The sequence below is a fragment of the Carassius carassius genome, chromosome 4 (genome assembly GCF_963082965.1).
Source record: "Carassius carassius chromosome 4, fCarCar2.1, whole genome shotgun sequence".
Lineage (NCBI taxonomy): Eukaryota > Metazoa > Chordata > Actinopteri > Cypriniformes > Cyprinidae > Carassius > Carassius carassius.
The window spans coordinates 41,446,722-41,467,205 of record NC_081758.1 but is presented as its reverse complement, the minus strand read 5'-3'; the positions used below and the strand labels follow the sequence as shown (position 1 = coordinate 41,467,205).

The 20,484-nt window shown below is 34.6% G+C and overlaps 2 protein-coding genes across 3 annotated transcripts in view; both read right to left on the bottom strand.

The window, feature by feature from the left end:
* Nucleotides 1-10,217, bottom strand: part of LOC132140060 (ras-specific guanine nucleotide-releasing factor RalGPS1-like) — a 124,583-nt gene extending 114,366 nt beyond the window's left edge. The window contains exon 1 of the mRNA XM_059548850.1: nucleotides 9,960-10,217. The gene's annotated coding sequence lies outside the window, so the exon portion shown is untranslated. The remainder of the gene's footprint in view (nucleotides 1-9,959) is intronic.
* Nucleotides 10,218-10,848: 631 nt separating this feature from the next.
* LOC132140057 (zinc finger and BTB domain-containing protein 43-like) lies at nucleotides 10,849-16,259 on the bottom strand. 2 transcript variants are annotated; one of them, XR_009433705.1, is made up of 3 exons: nucleotides 16,156-16,259; nucleotides 13,747-15,056; nucleotides 10,849-11,045 (listed from the first exon to the last, which is right to left on the bottom strand). XR_009433705.1 is itself a non-coding variant. In XM_059548843.1 (2 exons), the coding sequence occupies exon 2, from the start codon at nucleotides 15,032-15,034 to the stop codon at nucleotides 13,811-13,813; it is 1,224 nt and encodes a 407-aa protein (XP_059404826.1). In that variant the 5' UTR covers nucleotides 15,035-15,056; nucleotides 16,156-16,259; the 3' UTR covers nucleotides 12,341-13,810. The 2 variants fall into 2 exon arrangements, 1 of the variants encoding a protein (XP_059404826.1); XM_059548843.1 differs by lacking the exon at nucleotides 10,849-11,045 and having other exon boundaries at nucleotides 12,341-15,056.
* Between the last annotated feature and the right edge of the window lie 4,225 nt (nucleotides 16,260-20,484).

Here is a 20,484-nt window from a genome sequence, read left to right as displayed (position 1 = left end):
AGTATGTGAGGGAAAATGTGCAGTCAGAAGGTCATTATCAAAAATCTGACATGGTGACCAGGACCGCGATATGGAGCAGAGCTGTTCTATTTCCTTTCACTCCAGACCACCAGAGGCAGTGCTGAAAGCACAAGTGGAAAACTATTGACAGAGAATCGAATGACAAAGTTGTCATCTCGTGAAGCGTGCCTTCAACTATAATTACCCCTAAGCACATCATCTCAATCTCCTTCTCATTCTCGCTTGTTGAATCGAATGTGACGATATTTTGTGCAGCTTGCTGCTGAAGAGATCTTCAGGATATATTGCGAGATGTTTAGTCTTGATTACATTGCTTTAGTATACCGATTGTTGGACTTACACAAATCTTGTGGTGATCGTGAGATATGGATTGCATCATGCAAGATGCTTTAGGCTGCTGGATGGTGGGAAGTTTGAATGCCTCCATGAGCTGAACCCGAGGTAAGGGAGAGAAAAGGGTAAATTCTGAGAGTTATAAAGAGGCTTCGGGTAGGTCACACTCAGCGCCATGTGGCTCTCTTGTGACTCTTGAGGAAACTTACAGCAGCAACAGCAGTAGTACAATTTGGGTTATCATCCAAAAATGCCTGTGTATATTACAAAATAAATACACAAAGATCAGAGTCATACGTTGCTGCATGCAAGCCCTAGCACCTTGGTCACAGCGTCAGTTTCTCCTCACAGGAGTTCCATTAGGACTTCCACCTGCACGCTGGGAAGTTATAAGCATACATTTTTTGGAACTGACAGCAGTGTTCCTTACCCTTTTGCATTTTCAGACTGTTCTAAGGGGAAAGCATGTTTTGGTGTGCACGGACAACAGAGTGGCTGTTTTTACATACGTACGAGTCTGCAGGAAAGTCTGGTCCCTCATCTATTCCTTCACACTCTACACGTGCCTTGGCAACATCTTGGGCAGCGTTCAAAGGTAGGGCTGCACAATTAATCTAAATTAAATCGCAAAGACAATAAAATCGTGATTAGGCAGAAGCTGCGATTGTCATGCATATCTTTCAGTGAAGCACAGTTCTGTGATCAGCATTAGATCTCCATCCGAAGGTTAGAGGGCGCTCTCGAACTGAAAATCCAAATATGCCCCAAATAAAAAATACTGGAAATGCCTATAGCTGCTGCTGAATAAACTGAAGACTTAACTGCTTTCATTGATTCAACGTGACTAACAGACACACAACTTTATCGGAGTTCTTCTTATTTTAATTTTCATCATAATAAAGTACATCTATAATGAACTGGTAATCGTCATAGCCATTATCACTGCTTAGAATACAATGAAATATTGTGTGCCTTAATTGTTCTGTTTAAGAAGACACATCACCTCACAGAAGTTTGGAGTAAAAAAAAAAAAGTTACTAAAATGTGTAATTTCAATTGCTCTCAGATGGAGCAGCATTTACTACACAGAGCCATAGTTCACTGAGAAGATTTGCAAACAGCTGTCATTATCGCGAAAGATTTCGTTGATTTCATAATCCTAAGATTATATAGTCTACGATTATGAATGTGATTTTGCATAGCTTGTCAGAGAACTATGGCTCTGTAGTAAATGCTGCTCCACCTGAAAGCAGGTGATGGAAATGTACTTTTTTTTTTTTTTAAAAGCGTGCTTCACTGTTTAGAAGCAGATCTCTTAGAAGTGGTGAATGCCTCACCTCTTTCTGGGACATTTCCAAACTCCCTGAAAACAGCAGTTGTTAAGCCCCTCCTGAAAAAGAGCAATCTTGATAACACCATTTTGAGCAATTTTAGACCAATATCTGATCTTCCTTTCAAAAGCAAAATTATAGAAAAGGTAGTTTTTAATCATCTGAACAAATACTTAAACCTGGACAATTTTCAATCTGGTTTCCGACTGCATCACAGCACAGAGACAGCACTCATTAAGATAATAAATGATATTCACTTAAATTGTGGCAAAATATCGGTGCTGGTATTGCTAGATCTCAGTGCTGCGTTTGACACTGTCGATCATAATATACTACTAGAGAGACTGGAAAACTGAGTCTGGCTTTCTGGGATGGTACTCAAATGGTTAATGTCATACTTAGAAGGGAGAGGCTATTATGTGAGTCTAGGAGAGCATAAGTCTAAGTGGACGTCCATGACATGCGGAGTCCCACAAGGCTCAATTCTTGCACCGCTCTTGTTTAGCCTATACATGCTCCCACTAAGTCAAATAATGAGAAAGAACCAAATTGCCTATCACAGCTATGCTGATGATACCCAGATTTATCTAGCCTTATCTCCAAATGACTACAGCCCCATTGACTCCCTCTGCCAATGCATTGATGAAATTAATAGTTGGATGTGCCAGAACTTTCTTCAGTTAAACATGGAAAAAACTGAAGTCAATTTTGTCACATTTGGAAACAAAGACAAAGTTTTCAAGGTGAATGCAATGCATACCTTGTCTCTAGGGGACAAACAACAAAAAAATCAAGTCATGAATCTTGGTGTGATTCTGGAGACAGACCTTAGTTTCAGTAGTCATGTCAAAGCAGTAGCTAAATCAGCATTATATCATCTAAAAAACATTGCAAGAATTAAATCTTTTGTTTCCAGCAAAGACTTGTAGAAACTTGTTCATGCCTTTATCACCAGTAGGGTGAACTATTGTAATGGGCTCTTCACCGGCCTTCACAAAAAGACAATTAGACAGCTGCAGCTCATCCAGAACGCTGCTGCCAGGATTCTGACTAGAACCAGAAAATCTGAGCATATCACACCAGTCCTCAGGTCCTTACACTGGCTTCCAGTTACATTTAGAATTGATTTTAAAGTACGTTTACTCGTATATAAGTCAATCAATGACCTAGGACCGAAATACATTGCAGATATGTTCACTGAATATAAACCTAACAGACCACTCAGATCATTACTTTACTGAAAAAATGTGCATGACAATCATGATTAATCGCATTCGAAGGGTTGTTGTTCTCTGAAATTTGTGCAGCCGCAACCTGGGCTTCATCATGTACATTTTCATGTTCTTACAGATTGAATGTGACTCCTTTGCCAGCTGTATTTGCTGCAGTGCTTTCTGCCTCCCCGAATGCTTCACAGGGGGATCTCTCATGACTGCGTAGTTATTCATCTTCCACTACTGCTTTCAGCACTGCCTCTGGTGGTCTGGAGCGTAAGCAAATAGCACGCTGATTACGAACGTAACTGTGCTTCTATGACTAAGTGGAAGACTGCGGTAGTGCGAGAATGATCTAAAAGAGATCGAGGTGACGTGCTAAGGGGTAATTACAGTTACGTTCGTAACCAGTGTTTTGTATAACCCCAAAAGTGGTTTATTTAGCAATAATGACAATGACTATAACCCACACAGACAATTAAATAAAAAGTTTAGCGGTCATTATACTAAATATTTAACCAAAGAATAAGAAGAATGGAACAATGCATAAGCAGATTGTAAATAAATTTTGGTTTTTGTTAAAACCTATTAAACTTACAAAACCAATTTAAATTGTTTTTGTTAACTGAAATAATGCCGAAATAAAATAAAATACAAATATTAGATGGAAATCTTAAACTTAAATGTAAATGATATATGTAATCTTGCAAACAACTGAAATGAATGAGTTTAAGTGCAAAAATTACTATAACCGAAATAAAAATTTGAAATGTTGCCTTGCAACTGATTAAAATTAATGAATTGAAGTGCTAAAATTACAAAAAATGAAATATCAAATATAATATTGTAAACATATAATATTGTAAAGATATAATAAAAATTACAAAAGCACAAAAATATTTAAGTAAAAAACATGAAAAATGAAAACTAAACTCTAGTTAAAGAATGCACGTCTGCATATTGCATGTATGCCATATATGTAATATGCATCATATGGTTAGGAAAGGCATTGTGTTTATTCTAAATGCTGACTAATCAATTGGTACAAACCAATGAGCAGGTATCAAGCTGTGAAGATAAAAGTAGTAGAAAGAAAATCCCAGAGCTTATTAAAAGTTTAGAATACTGATGAAGTCACACTGAGGCGGTGGACTCGTCCTCAGATGCACCGCAGAGCTGATCTGAGATTCAGTGCATTAATGACATCGGTGCAGCTGCGAGCACGCTCAGCATTTCTAATGGATCGAATGTCATATAAGACGCCAGATCTAACATGAAGGGAGTTAAAAGGAGAATTATGCCACTTATTGGGCAGGACAGAGTGATGAGAAACGTCACTCTCAGAAAAAGTCCTTTTTAACATTTTACAATAATAATAATAAAAAAACTTTTTAAATTTTTTTACTGTATTTAATTAATTTATTTTTTTTACAAAAAAATGTGAGCATATAAAAGATTTTGAATGGTACGGTATACATTTTTATAAAATTAGAGTCATACAGTTTTGGGTCATTTAATTTTTAACTCAAGGGTAGATCAAACAAACTCTGACACTGTTTTTGTTCTGATGTCACACTGATTAATTTGCTATAATAATCTTTTGGTTTGTCAAATGTTCACTTTTTCATTTTTATTTGCAAAGAGTGTAGTTGCAAAAAAAAGAAGTTTTATTATTTAAATTATACAAACAAAAATCACTGTATTGCACATTTTAAATTACTCATACAGTAGCATGATAAAACGGTCACATTAATGACAGGCAGAAACAGGGCAGCTATTATAACCAGAATAGCAGAATTGACCAGGTGGACATGTCTCAAATGTCCCAAACATCCTCGCTCCTACATAAATATAGACACAGAAAGAGATATTTGGGTCCGAATCTAATATTTCACGCACTTTGATCTGAACTTTGATAACAGATGCTGTGTATTTTTAATGCGGTGTGGCTCTGAGGGCGAGAACTTAATCTATACAGGCTCCCCTTTGAGCGATGCCTAAAATAGAAGCGCAGGGGGCCAAAGAGCACAAATAAAACAGACAAATATCAATTCAAGCAGCAAATAGTTAAACCTACCGATGTGTGGTTTTTAAATTGCCAAAACCGATACAGACGGGGAGCTGAACACTGAAAAATAAATCATTATTATTATTATTGTATTACATTTGTTATTTATATATAATAAAAAAATAAAAACAATTATTAAAATGAATACATGAACTCTACATTCACTAGAAAACAGATCATTAGCACCATTTATTTAAGATCTGCCTGTCTGATATCAATCTACAGTATGGCAGAAAAGAGATAGAGATATAGCTGCTCAGAAGTTCATGTCCTTATTTCTCTTCTCACTGTACACATACAACAAAAGATCTTTAGGCAAGCGCTTGCTTGAGTATTATCTTTAATTAATCAAGTTCTTGGAAACGTGTCCCACTGATTCCACATCAGCATAACTTGTCGCTTTCAACAGGAAGCTGTAAGATAACACAGCTCTTGATCACCGATCTCTGAATCGCTGTTGCTGTTGCTGTTACGCATGTCAAAGTCATGTTTTTTAAAGCATTAATTAGACAGCATCTGTTAACAGTGCTGCTGGCAGTTTCTGGGCCCCTGCGGATCCAGACTGGAGGAGTCTCATGTAACATTAGGACTATTATTACGGCTCTGTATAATTACTGTATGAGCACTGAAACCGGCTGAGTTTGTTAGTTTAAAATATCAAACGCTGTCAGGATTCTTCAACAGTTATGTTAATGCTATCATATACCCTCTTCAGAGGAGGCCATGACACTGAATGACTGTTTATTCAGACGGTTTGTGGTTTGTACTGTAAGCAGAAGATGGTCAGACTGGATTTTAGGGAATTACTGTACAAACTGGAAAGATCAACAACTTACTTACACTTCCCAGCTGTATTACAGATGAATGTTTCCTCAATACTGCACTCCCAAGTTTACATCATTCTTTAAAATGTATATTTGTCTGAAAAAAGAACAAATTAATGTTTGTGCTCTGTAAGGTTTTTTTTTAAGTCTCTTATACTCACAGTTGCATGCCGAGGCAGAATTTATTCAATAAAACTCAAGTTAATACAGTAATATTGAGCAAAATTATTAAAATTTAAAATAGCTGTTCAGTATTTGAATATATTGTAAAATATAATTTATTCCTGTGATGCGCAGCTGTATTTTCAGCATCATTCCTCCAGTCTTCAGTGTCTCATGATCTTCAGAAATCATGAAAATATACTGATTTGCTGCTCAAGAAACATTTCTGATTATTATTAAGTTGAAAACAGTTGTGCTGCCGAATGTTTTTGTGGAAACCCTGGTACGTTTCATTTTCAGGATTCACAGATGAATAGACAGTTCGGAAGAACAGCATTTATTTGAAATGGAAATCTTTTGTAACGTCTTTACTGTCATTTTTCATCATTTTATGCAACAGTTGTCATGCTCCATATTTTTGAGATGCATTTTTTTTTTTTTTTTTAATCAGGATACTTTTATGAATAAGTCCAAAAGCACCGAATTTATTTAAAATCATTTAGAATATTTTATAAACTAAAAATGTCAAAGGAAAGATATAATAACTTTCTGAAATCAGCAAACTAACAGGAAAAAAAAAGATACACACAAGACATTTTCAAAATCTGTTCCCAGCAACATAAAAGAACAACAACCAGGCCTTCAAGTACACTACACAGTATCTCAATGATATTCACTGGAGTGAATGCAGATATTAAAGTTCAGAAATGACAGTAGGTGCTATGTGAAGAGTGTGTGAGAGAGATATAAATACAGTCTTGTGAACATGACCTGCTGGCAGAAGTTGATTGATCAATTCTTGTGTAATGTCAGATGTACAGACAGCTGCAGGGGGCCGGGATGCCCTCATTTACCCCCCACTGCACGACTCAAGATGTACAAATATGTGCTCTGACATAACTGCACACCCATGAGCACGTACTCTTCCTTCCTGATACATTGAGAAACCTGTTTTTATGCTGAAACTGCTTATCTATGACGATCAACCTGTTTTTCATTACACAGTTTAACGATTCACTTAATGGAATCAGGCCATCCAAGATGTAGAGGAGTTTGTTTCTTCATCAGGTTTGGAGAAATGCAGCAAGAGTCAAGAGGCATTTATTTGTCATTTGCATAGTACTGGCATATTACATAACACTGGGGAAAACTGGGCATTGAAATGCTTGTGATGAGGCTCAGACATACAGTGACAATAACAAGACACAAGACATAGACATACGTGGAGAGCACTGAGGTTCTTGAGTGACTTCAGTACCCATAGACAGAAAGACATGGACAGAGCATTATATGCCCATAAGTGGAAGTAACAGGTACAATAAAGGTAATCAGTGTTTAAGAGTTATAGTGTACATAAGAAGTCCTGAGGTAATATTGTGATTACTGGGGTAGAACGGTGTCTAAAATGTCTTTGTAGAGTGACGTAGAGCTACATGGAGGAAAAAGAAAGTGGCAGCGCAGATGCAATAAATAAACTTAAGAGCAGCACACATTCAGATGTATTCCTGAGAAGAGCAATGTCCAAAAGTCATTGTAGAGTGTCACAGAGTAACAGAGTAGCATTGCATCAGTGTCTCATCAATGGATCCTCAGCAGTGAATGGGTGCCGTCAGAATGAGAGTCCAAACAGCTGATAAAAACATCACAATAATCCACAGCACTCCAGTCCATCAGTTAATGTCTGGAGAAGACAAAAGCTATATGTCTGTAAGAAACAAATCCATCAAGATGCTTTTAACTTCAAACCGTTGATTCTGGTTAAAATCAGAGTTCTTAATCCATAAGAACGCTTCCTCCAGTGAAAAAGTGTATCTCCTATTGAATCTAACAATAAAATCCTCCAACATATCGGTTTAGAGCTGTTTGGGACTGTTTTTGTTTGCTAATGTTGCTTGGGCTATGCAGATTTCTCTGCTGACTCAGACGAGACTTTGGCACTGGATAAAGAAACATTATGGACAGAGGACTTGCATTTTTTTTTCAGCAGAAGCAATGGTTTAAAGTTAAAAAATTATGATTAAATGTATTGCTAACATACAACTTTTGTCTTCTCAAGACATTAACTGATGGACTGGAGTGCTGTGGATTATTGTGATGTTTTTCTCAGCTGTTTGGACTCTCATTCTGACGGCACCCATTCACTGCAGAGCATCCATTGATGAGACACTGATGCAATGCTACTCTGTTACTCTGTGACACTCTACAATGGCTTTTGGACATTGCTCTTCTCAGGAATACATCTGAATGTGTGCTGCTCTTAAGTTTATTTATTGCATATTGCATATTGGTGAGCAAGTGATGGAATGCTACATTTCTCCAAATCTGATGAAGAAACAAACTCATCTACATCTTGGATGACCTGAGGGTATACATTTATGAAAACACTTCTGAAAAATTCTGTTGTTAGCGTTTAAAGGAAGAACAGTTTTGAAAATAATGACGGAATCTGCCTTTTTTAGGTGTACTACTATGAACCATTCTAGAAAGAAACAAAAACGACATATTTCATGGCATCTGCTCATGACAAGGCTATTCAAGTTTGTCCTGCACGGTCAACTAAACCCGCATTCATGGCAGCTCAGATGCTGAACACTACACCGGTTCCTGAACTGAGGAATGCTCTGGCTCTCAGCCATCAGGAATAAGCACCTCGATTCAGCTGAATTCCTTCTCACTAACTCCAAGTTTCATCCTGATCAATTCCACACATCTCACACTGCCTCCACTGCAAGTGCATGAGTTGCATTTCAAGCAGTACAACAGACACTTACATCTCAGCATCTGGGCAAACAATGCCTTTTCCATCAACAGAAAGCTGCTTTGATTCTGAAATGACTCTACAATGGTCCTTACAATGGAACTCTTGAACAGACCAACCAGACATATGCTGTTTATCATATTTTTTTTTAAAAATTTTCATTCCAAGGGGCATGTAGCATTTGCATCATGTATTAATATTAAAACAATTATTTAAACAATATCTCTGAAAACATAAAACAATATCAGAAATCTTATTGTTATTAAATGTTATTATACACAAAAAGCTAAATATGAAATATGATATAATAATGTCATTATTAATTAAAAATTAAACACATTTTATATTTAGATCAATATATATATATATATATATATATATATATATATATATAGGCTGTATATAAAATTTGCATCCTTAGATATCTTACAAAATAAAATAAATTTATAAAATAAAATAATAAATAAAATAAAAATAACAAAATAAATTTTTAAATGTATCTAACTATATTATTAACATTATTAAATACATTTCTTAAATATATATATGGTGATATATATATATATATATATATATATATATCTTGCACAAAGTGAATATATTTGCAAGTGAGGATAGTGGGATTTATTTTTCTTTTTTTTATATAAAAAAATAACCTTGTAAAATATTTATTTATTTACATTAATCAGCTTAATGGTATTACTTACAAACATATTTTTTTTCTATTATTATTAACTAAATCAACAAATATTCACAGTAGAAAAGCAATAAAATAAATACTCCTCTACCCTAAGAAATACCAAGAGATAAAACTGTGGCATTTAACCTTTCAGAGATATTACAGTAATAAAAATAATAACATTTTATTTATAATGTGCTTTTCTTATACCCAAAGCAACAGCCAGTAACACCACACCATATGCAAATACTCACTATTACTGAATTTACAAAATTATGCAAAACGACATATTACAAAACAAAATATTTCTTTATAATTGCCTCAGAAATATTAACAAACAGCATGTCCATTATAGATGACAGGCACGAGCTGCTGTCTCTCAGGATTTGAGTCTCGTGCGCGCACACGGCTCTCGAAACATATTAACAATCGCCGCGGTCACGCGCACAGGGCTGTAACCTTTCACCTTTACTAACCCGTCTTAATGAATGACGTGCACAGACTGTTCCTAATCAATACACCATCGACTCATCCATAAAATCAGTTAAGTCCAAATCTGGTCTGCTTACCTTTTATCTCCGTGCTGTATGATCTTAAATCAATGAAAAGAAACAATCACGTTTTGCCTATAGTCATCCATTAAACTTCCTCAACTACACGTATGATCCAATTCAGTGCGTCAGGCTGTCATGTTTATAAATGTAAACACATTTGCGAGAGATGTACACAAATATGGCAGAGATACACAAATATCATACTGCCGAACCTACCGAAACATTCATGTGCAGGAAGTGTCAGGTAGGTGCCTTTGATCTAACGGACAGGTCAACTGCCCAATCACATGCGTCATACACATATTCAACCCCGCCTACCACGGAGTGCTAGCCAATCGGGTTGAAGCACCGGGTCTATGTGAATTTGAAGTGGACGCGCAGGTGCATCTCAGCAACAACGATGTCTTCCTCTACTAACATCTAACCAATCTTATTATAGTTTTAACTAAATTACATACTTACAAATCTAAAATAAATCTATTTTTATGATGATTTTTAAGTCAACTTTATATAATGACAGACACCCTTTAGAGATAAAAACGAAAGATTTTCTGTATTTAAGTATTTGTCTTCATTTTAGTTGTTTGCATACATATATATATATATATGTGTGTGTGTGTGTGTGTGTGTGTGATATCAAAAATTATATCCAATGTCTGAATAATTGTTGGTTTGACTGTATATATAAGCAAACAACTGCATATACCTTTCTCTCTCTCTCTCTCTATATATATCTATATATATATATGAAAGTAAATTACCATAAATATGTTTTTAAATTGCAGTGGGCTATTTGCTCATAGAACCAATGATGCCAGTTGAGACTGCCATCTACTGACTGAAGCCTCCAATTAAAAACACAAAATGAATCGTTCTTCTTGCAACAACCCAGGATCTCCAGTACAAATAAAACATTTATTGCTTTTATACAAATCTCACACATTTTCACAAAGTTCTTCTATAAGAAGAAAACACAACAGAAGTGTAAGTGGTAATTGGTGCCATCTGCAAAGAAAGGTTTTCTGATAAACTGATCGTGCTCTGATAAACAGTCCTGATGAGGTAGTGATCCGTCCAACATCCTAAAGCTCTGCCTATAAACTAAGAACATTTGGTCACTTGAGAATATAAACTTGAGAAAATATCTTTTTATATAACCGTTTCCAATTAAAATGGTTAATTTGTAACAAATCAACTATATATATATATATATATTCATGGTTGAATTTATTTTCCATAAATATATTTGACTACTGAGATTTTTAACGGTACTGATTACTTAACTTTCACATGTTCTGTTTCTGCCTACATGATTGTCATTTGTTTATTCTGTTTGAGGCATATAGAAATTTGCACATTCATAGTAAAAAATAACAAACACTTTTTACATACTACAGTACAACTTACCAATAATTGGCGATTGCCAAAACTACACGTTTGAAATCTTTCACTTTCAGATATAGTTCAATATTCTAAGAAAAGCCCTATTTTTTTTTTTGATCTACTGTAAAACTATAATAAAATAAGCTTACATTTTGTTCTAATTAAATTCCATGCACCATCTTAAACTACTGAATACCACTGCATCTGAGGTATCGTTGTAACAGAGGTTTGCAGTTAATTCACAAACACATCGTAATAGCAGACTACTGAAAGCCAGACATCCATCAGCCCATGGCACATTCTGTACATCAGATTCAGAAAATAATACAAGTAAACACCCAGCTGCTTTTCTACAATTGATTTACAGCCCTTTTACTTTGTTATAGTCTGCTTTTTTGCTCTTTTGATATTTGCATGAAATGTCTTTGTGAACTAAAATAATAAACGTGTTCTCTGATTCATTTCATTGATATTTGATATTTACATGTGGCTGCGCTGGGATATTCCTCTCTTAAATCCACTTTAATTTTACTTTTTTTTACATTAAATTAAAAATTTTGATAATGTAAATACAAATGAATTTTACAAACCCATCAAGAAAAAAATGTCATCCCCAAAATTAAAAAAAAAAAGAAATGCATTCATTAATGGGAATATGAAGTTATATTTTGCATAAAGAAAATAAAACCTTTTTCATTACCAAAACTTTAATTAAAAATTGTGACATTAAAAATTATTCATCTAATTACTGTATTACAGTAATAAGACTATAATGAGAATCCCAATTTAAAACGCAGAGAATTACAAACAATCTAAACAGTAAAACTAATTAAAATAATAAATGTGCTAAAGAAGGATTCAGTATCTTTATGCTTTTTCTTTTTTCTGTGTTTGTCAAATATGACTTGGACATGTTTTTTGAGAGATTCTCCCATTTAGAGATGACATTTATAATATTTTACAATTATGGCACATTCTAAAAAACACATACTGAAGAATACTGTTTAGAGAAGGAGATGAAAATGTCAATGTCATTTATTAACTCTTTCCTTTCAAAATCCTCCTTATAAATCTGTTGACTTTTAGAGCATGATATGGATTTGAATAGATTAGCAGCTGAAACAGGAACCGTTCTCTGTCAAATCCTATTGGAAATGCTCTAGCAACAGAGATGTGAAATAGAGTCGATGCCAAACACTGAATCCAGCTCAACCAAAGCAAAGCAAATCAAATCCAGCATAATGCTGCATTGGAGAATATTTCTATTTACATAAGATAAACCTTGTTTTAACTCCAAAGCGCTTAGTGAGTCGTTAAACCTGAATATTTTTTGACAGCATCGGAGGCTCTTGTGTAGAATGTGGTCATATTTGTTCCTTCAGATATTCTAATCATTCTGAGACATTAAGGACACTGAAGTCAACATGAAATGGCATTTTACTAGAGATAACATCTATTAAGAAGAGACATGTTTGACTTCATGTTGACTTTACGTCATTGCATGTGGAGAGACTTCTGGTCAAAAGTTAATAATATTATTATTTTTTACATGTTTTAAAGACGTCTCTACTGTTCACCACGGCTGCATTTATTTGATCAATTATACAGTAAAAACAAATGATGAAATTATTACAATTTAAAACAACTTTTTTTCATTTGAATATATTTTAAAATGTCATTTTTTCTGTATTTTCAGCATCATTACTCCAGTCTTCAGTGTCACATGATCCTTCAGAAATCATCCTAATATGCTGATTTACTGCTTAGTTATTATCAGTTATTATTGATGCTCATTTACAAGTATTGTTTCTTATTATTATCAATGCTGAAAGTTTTTGCTTCTTGATATTTTTTATGGAAACCATATTGCATTTTTCAGGATCCTTTAATGCATGAAGTTCAAAGCATTTATATGAAATAGAAAACTTGTGTAACATTATAAACATCTACTGACACTTTTGATCAATTTAATGCATCTTTGTTGAATAAAAGTATTAATACATTTTTGTTTCTTAATGGTAGTGTATCACAGTTCCTACAAAAATATAAAGCAGTACTGTTTTCAACATGGATAATAAACAGCAAATCAGTATATTATTATGATTTCTGAAGATCACGTGACACTGAAGACTGGAGTAATGATGCTGAAAATACAGCTGCGCATCACAGGAAAATATTATTTTTTAATATACACTAAAATAAAAAACAGTCATTTTAAATCGTAATAATATTTCACAATATTTCTGATTTTACTGTATTTTTTAATAAATAAATGCAGCTTTGGTGAGCAGAAGAAACTTCTTATAAAAACATTACAAAAATGTAATTATTCCAAACTTTTGACCAGTAGGTCACACCTGAACAAACCGGACAGAAGGCTTCTGTTGAAAATTGAGGTGCTTGTTGAGAATAATCTTACACTAGCTAGTTTGGCATTCAGGTGAAGGATGCTTCTAGGCTGAGGTTTCTCAAACGCATGAACACTAGCAGCTCTGGGAGGCCCGTCGGCTCTGATGGGCCCGTGCACACGTGGAGGTATGTCGGTTGAAGCTGTCTCTCCACATGAAGCGTTTGGAGCACAGGCTGCACTCGTAGGGTTTGATGCCCGTGTGGATCTTCATGTGGCCCACCAGGTGATGCTTCATCTTGAAGCTTTTGCCACAAACGGCACATCCAAATGGCCTCAGACCCAGATGCATGCTCATGTGCCGATCCCTCTGGCTTTTGTGTGTGAAACTTTTGCCACACTGGCACGGATAGAGCTTGTAAACCACCGAAGCGAAGCCTGAGTGAGAAGTCTGCTCCTTTAGGCCGCTGTCATCTGTCGTCTCATCTTTAGAAACATCTGCACCTCCTTCGAGCATTGGGTTGGAAAGCTCGTCCGAGGCTTGCGAAAAGCCCTCCATGGAGGTCCCGTAGAAGTCCAAGGGCTCTTCGTAGGTGCAATCTCGATCCAAGCACTCCACCAGTTTCTCATCAAAACAATCCTCTGCTGTGATGGGATTGTGAGAGTTTTGGTCTGGATCGTTTACGGCATGCTCGGCGCCAAACACGCCATCGCAAGCATCTCGATTCTGCCTTTCTACTTTTACATGTACCTTCTTTCTGTGTCCCATTATGCTCGGCGGCACATAGGCCGGTCTAGAGCACTGGCTTTCTATTGCATCTGAGCCATTTTCGCTGCTCGGATCATCTGGAGATGAACAACCAGCGCTTTCTAATGTGCCTGGCCCTTGATTGGCTAGATCTGCAGTCTGACCAGCATCCTCATTATCAGTGGCATAACCATCACCTTTTGGAGATGCTCCATGGTCGATCCGGTTTTTCTTCCCTACTTCCAGAAGCTCAGTGCATTTGTCTACCACGTGCCACATTTGCAGGAAGCTCGCGGCTGTTAAGAAAGCAACCACCTCTCCGGATGGCACCGAAAGCCCTCCCGTGTAGCACGACAACAGGAGCTGCTCGAAAACGCACGGATGCATGACGTCCGGCAGCACCACGCGGGCGCTGTTCTTCAGCAGCACCTGATCGCAGAAGTACGGAGAGCTGGCGGCCAGAACTGCACGGTGGGCGCGAAACTGATGTCCGCCGATGGACACGATGAGGTCGCACAGCTGCCCTCTCTGTCGCTGCTGGTTCAGCTTCTTCAGGAGCGAGCAGGAAAAATCCGGGAACTCCACGTGGAAGGAGTTCGCATCAGTCTCCATGTTTACACAGAATCTAAACACTCTAAGAAAAAGGCAGGGTAGATTAGTGTATACTAGTCAAAATCATCTCTATTAAATAGTGCACGGGATGGAACGACAATGAGACATGCAAATAACAAAATGCAAATAACTGTATAACTGGAAAGCAAAACATAATCTTCATCGTCTGGTCAAACTCTGAATTTTGGTGCCAATATATCACTTGGTAATATAGCAAACATTTCTAATAATTCCTATGTCATTTCATCGAATCGTGATTTTATGAACATTTTAATACTTAATTTGTACAATAAATAATTAATGCATAGCTGTGCAGCCAGGACAGCAAAATAAATAACCTTCGCTGTTTTGGCACCAATGTATCCCTTGCTAATATACCAAATATTAATATAACATTTAGGTGTTAAGCATGTTAAGCAGGAAAAATCATACATCTGCTGTTATTTATACATTTATGTTATGTATTTATGTATATCAGCCTACATTTCAAGCTATTGTTTAGCTTATCCAATTCACGGTAAATGTCAAAAGATTTTCAATATTCACAGCAGTTTTACTCATTTACAGAACAAACATTTGGACAATAAACAGTTTGTAAATGATAGAATGATTGTAACAAGTATGCTTCACTTTCCAGTTAAACTCTGTATTTTGGTGCCAATACACATAAAACATCAACTAATTTAATAAATGACAACAAATGTGGCCTTGAGCCTGTAACAGACCTCATCATTTAACTAATAAAATAGTTACATAGTAAATTAATAATAATACAATGAACTATATTGTGAATGTCAGAAAGATCGTGAAAGCTATTTACATTGTAAATTGTACTTCGTTTAAATTGTCAAATTGTCTACGAGGAAATAAAGATGAAACTAAATATTAAAAACAGATCTAGGTTGGTAGTCGGAGGAAACAACTTGTATTATTTAAACTAGTAAACTGTCAAAATTCACATCAGAGATCAGGCTAACCTGCTGTAGCTTACTGCTAGCATTTCAAGAGACTTGAAATGGATGTAAACAGACGACAGAGACATTTTTGTTCATGAAGGAGACGCGTAAATATTAGTACAGTTTTCTGCCTCACTCGCGCCATATTAAAAATTTTCGTGTTACCGTTTTCTGCATCATTTTAGTCCGGTTTTCTGAAAGCTAACTTGCCTCCTCTCTTCCGAGAGCCAGAGCGCTGCGTACAGTGTACGTCATCACGCACGGTCGCGTGGCGCAGAGAGAAATGTAAACAAACACGCCTTCTTTCAGATAAGTGCCAGATTGACTTTTGTTTTTGTTTTTTCAGCGCAGCTGTAAAATAAAATAAAATGAAATAAAATAAGTTGCGATAAATCAAATTAAATAAAATATTCTATCAACCTTTGATTTATAATTATCTTAAATGTTAGTAAGAAGAAAAGTTCAGTGTTTTTACTCCTGATTGGCTTTGGTAAGGATATTATTTTAAGAAATCAACCACAGCAAGCCTTAGGTAGTTTTTTAATTAATCGTTATCATGTTTAGACAGGTTCTTCAAGTTTTGTAGGTTGGTGTGATGTTATTTAAAATAATATAAATGTAATGTATTTTTTAATGCGCAGCAGGTGGCGCTATAGGATAAGCAACAAATAGTTTGGCCAAAAAGTGAGCTGAAATTTAAATGTAAAAGGAGAGCAGATCCTTAAAGGTGTGATCGATTTAATTTATTGTAATCTATTTCATTTTATTTGGAATATTTCCTGCTGTAGTAGTTGTTCTGTGTGATGAAGAGAGTCTTTGTCGTGTCAGTCATGAGTTATGACAGCAAAGATCAGAGGATTCTCCAGGTGGACCAGACTTGGTTTTGTTCTGACGCAGAAAAAGCATCTGTCCATCATCTCATCCATCTGTCTATAGCCTATAATATGGGAGTTTGAAGAGTGATTGAAACAAACAAAAAAAAAAAATAGCCTACCAGCAAGTGGAGTTTGCTTGAATGCTCCGTGGAATTAATTAGCTTCTTTATTTATTTATTAATTTATTATTTTCTATCTGCAGGAACCCAGCTCACAAAACGTCATCAGAACTTTGGCGAACGTTCTGGCCAGGTTTTCTAGGAACAAACGCTCTTCCAGGAAGGTTAATAGAACGTCGCGTGATCTGGTCTTGACTCATGAGACCGAAACGTTATTAGCGCGTTATTTATTTATTTATTTTCTGAAAAGTTTGAGTTGGACGTTCATCTAACGGTTTTTATGTTAGCCTATACTACATTTTTAAAGAGCGCATTCAAAAGTAGCCTAACATTCCCATAATGTTTGCAGAATTATTTCAATGTTCCATAAGCGTTCGCATAAAAGTAGTAGGCTATACATCTTATTTGGCAAAAAGCGGAAGAAAGCTATTTTCGGTGTAAGACGATTCAAATAAAAAAAAAAAAAAACTAGAAAAATAACAGAGCGCCGTAAAGGATCATTTGAAACGATTTGCGCTCCGAACCAAGGCGTTTATAATTACAACATTAAAATAGTAGCCTATGATTAGAACAGTTTGCAAAATCAAGCAGTTTAACGAGGTAAAATCTCTAAAGTTGAGAATAATAGGAACAGCTCCGTTGACTTTTAAATCACTGCTTTTCTTATGAAATATAGCCTTGTAGTCTAATAAAATCATCCAGCTGTCAGAGTGTTCTAGTTTAACTCATTTCGCTTTCAGATACAGAACGATTGAATCACCTGATAATGCTATCAGAAACATTGAATATCATTCAGTGACCTTAGACTTAATCTTTCTGGATTGAGGAAAAAAGGTGACTATATATTTATTAATTTGATATAGGTGCAGATATGTTCATAACTGCTGCCATTAATAAAGCCTTGTGCAATGGTGCTTATGTCATTTGCATCAAAAAGCAAAGTTTTCCTCTTAGACAACAGTGATATATGAAAAAAAATGAAGACCTCATGCTTTTTTTTATATATATAATATATATATATATATATATATATATATATATATATATATATATATAGTTGTGATAATATTTATTATTGTTTTATTTTTACCTTAATTTAATTTTTTTTGTAATTTTTCACCTAATTTTTGTATATTTGTTGCTTATTATTTTAGTAATTATTTTAGTTTTAATTATTTTAATTGTGTTATTTTACAATGTTGCAATAGAAAAAAGTTTGTTTATATATATATATATATATATATATATATATTTTTTTTTTTTTTTTTTTTTCAGTTTACTTTTATTTCAAGTAGCTTTTTATTATGATTTTAGTTTTAGTACAATAATAACCCTGACTCAAGACAGATATGATCATTTCTAAACCAAAAGATCTTAGCTCCTATTTTTTTGAGCTTTCTACTTTTACTGCACATCAGCTATTTCCTTGTGTTTTTATTTCTGCTAAGGAATTTTAGGAGAAAAATCTGAGACAAAGTTCAATTAATCCTCCTACTGAGCAATAAACTTCTTCTCTGGGGAAGTCAGATTCTGTCTCTCAATTGTCAAAGTTGGTTTAGAGATTAATATTATACCAACTTTAACCTTCTCAAAGCTCAAAGAGGTTTGATTGAGTCGGTAAAAAAACCAACAGGATTAAGTCTGTCACTCCTCACCTTCCGCAGAAAATCAATGTGCCATTACATATCCCACTGAATCCATATTCTGATGAACACACTATGGAGGACAGCTGTGACAGAAAACTCAATGGGTTTTCCTTATAGATCTCAGGAAGCATAATGATGTATGATTATATTCTACAGACAATCTCACCCATGCTGTCAGACAACGAGTGAAACACAAAACATGTCAAAATTTAGTGTGCACAGTTGCCCAAACCGCTCACACTAGATCCTAATGACCCTTAGGTTTGCTTCGCTGAGCAGAACTCAATCACTAACACTAAATGGAGCATTAATTTGCTATGCAATATGCCACTATTGGGTTGTGATTTGATCAGAAACACTTGTGCATCATGAAGCAGTCATCTAATTTCTCTATGCTCTACGTGTTTCATATTTTAAAAGAAGATTATCGAATGTATTTTCTTTGTTGTTTTATTACTTGTGTTACAAAAAAATTTAAGCGAAGTGACGTAAGATGCATGAAACTATCACAGCTGTACAGGCGCTTGACTGAATTTATGTTTCAAATGTTGTTTTGATCTAAGGCTTTCACTTAAATGCTTGAAATAAGTTTTGTAGACAGTTTATTTTTGTGCATATGAATGAATTTCCATACAGGAAAAAAAACACTTTTTAAATGGATAAGTAGGATGAAATATTGTTTTACTTCTCTCCGCCAAATAAAGTCAGCCAAGTGTAATAAAGATGCTCATATTCATTCCAGGAGGACTCTGTAGTGTAAGTCTGTGCATGGTTTAATGTTTTCTTATTTGTATTGTTTTTTTTTTGTTAGTTTTTTTTTTTGGAGAAAAACAAGTTGTCAGACATCACGTAAAATTCATAATTATATTTAAACATGAAATCTTTGCTTCCATAAGCAAATAAACTTTATTTTTATTTTTATTGTTATTTTTTTTATTATTATTATTATTTTTTTTGTGTTCCACTTTATGGACATTTTCCCCACTCGTGATCATAATGTTGGGTGGCCACATTTTGACATAGTTTTTTACTTACATACAATAATCATTACATTAAAATCATCACATCCCAGTATTTTATCATCTAAAATAAAATAAAAAATTTTTACTAAACACAATATTTTTACTTTTTAACTTCATATGGCAAAGTTAACATATTAACACGTTTTTACTGTAATATTTTTACACACTTTTACTCCAACAAAACTGTCAATTTTCTCTATTTATTAGCAAAACAATTTAGGGACATGGTCACTTGCTTAACCCCCCATTTGTACTCATTATGTTTTTTTTTTACAGTTATATATTATGCATTACCTTGACATATCAAATAGTAATTTTCTCACTAACAAATAAATTACAAGTGCATAAATATATTTAATTATTATTATTATTATTATTTTTTTTTTTTTTAGAAAGGTAAATATTTTGTTTTAAAATTACATGTTTCTTTTACTGTACTGTACATTGGTAAGATTACTTACAGTTAAAGTGAACTGTTAACATTTTTTCACCCTTTAATATATATATTTACTAGAAAATGTTGATAAAAAAATACTTTTTACCGTAAAGTAAACAGAATTTTTATTCATTTATTTTTTGTATAGGCTTTTAATACATTTTTTAATATCAGAACTATAAAAGTGATGATAATTGTTGATGATCATTGTTTGGACTTGTATGGATGTATTTTTCACTTTTACTCAAAGTTTTGTGCTTTCAAGTGAATCACACACACTTCTCAGAAGAGCTCTTTTTTGTAAAAAAAAATATAACATAAAAAAAACACCACAACATTACAGAATGCACCTTTAAATCCTCATATACGGAATATTTCTTTCTTTTAGGGACACAT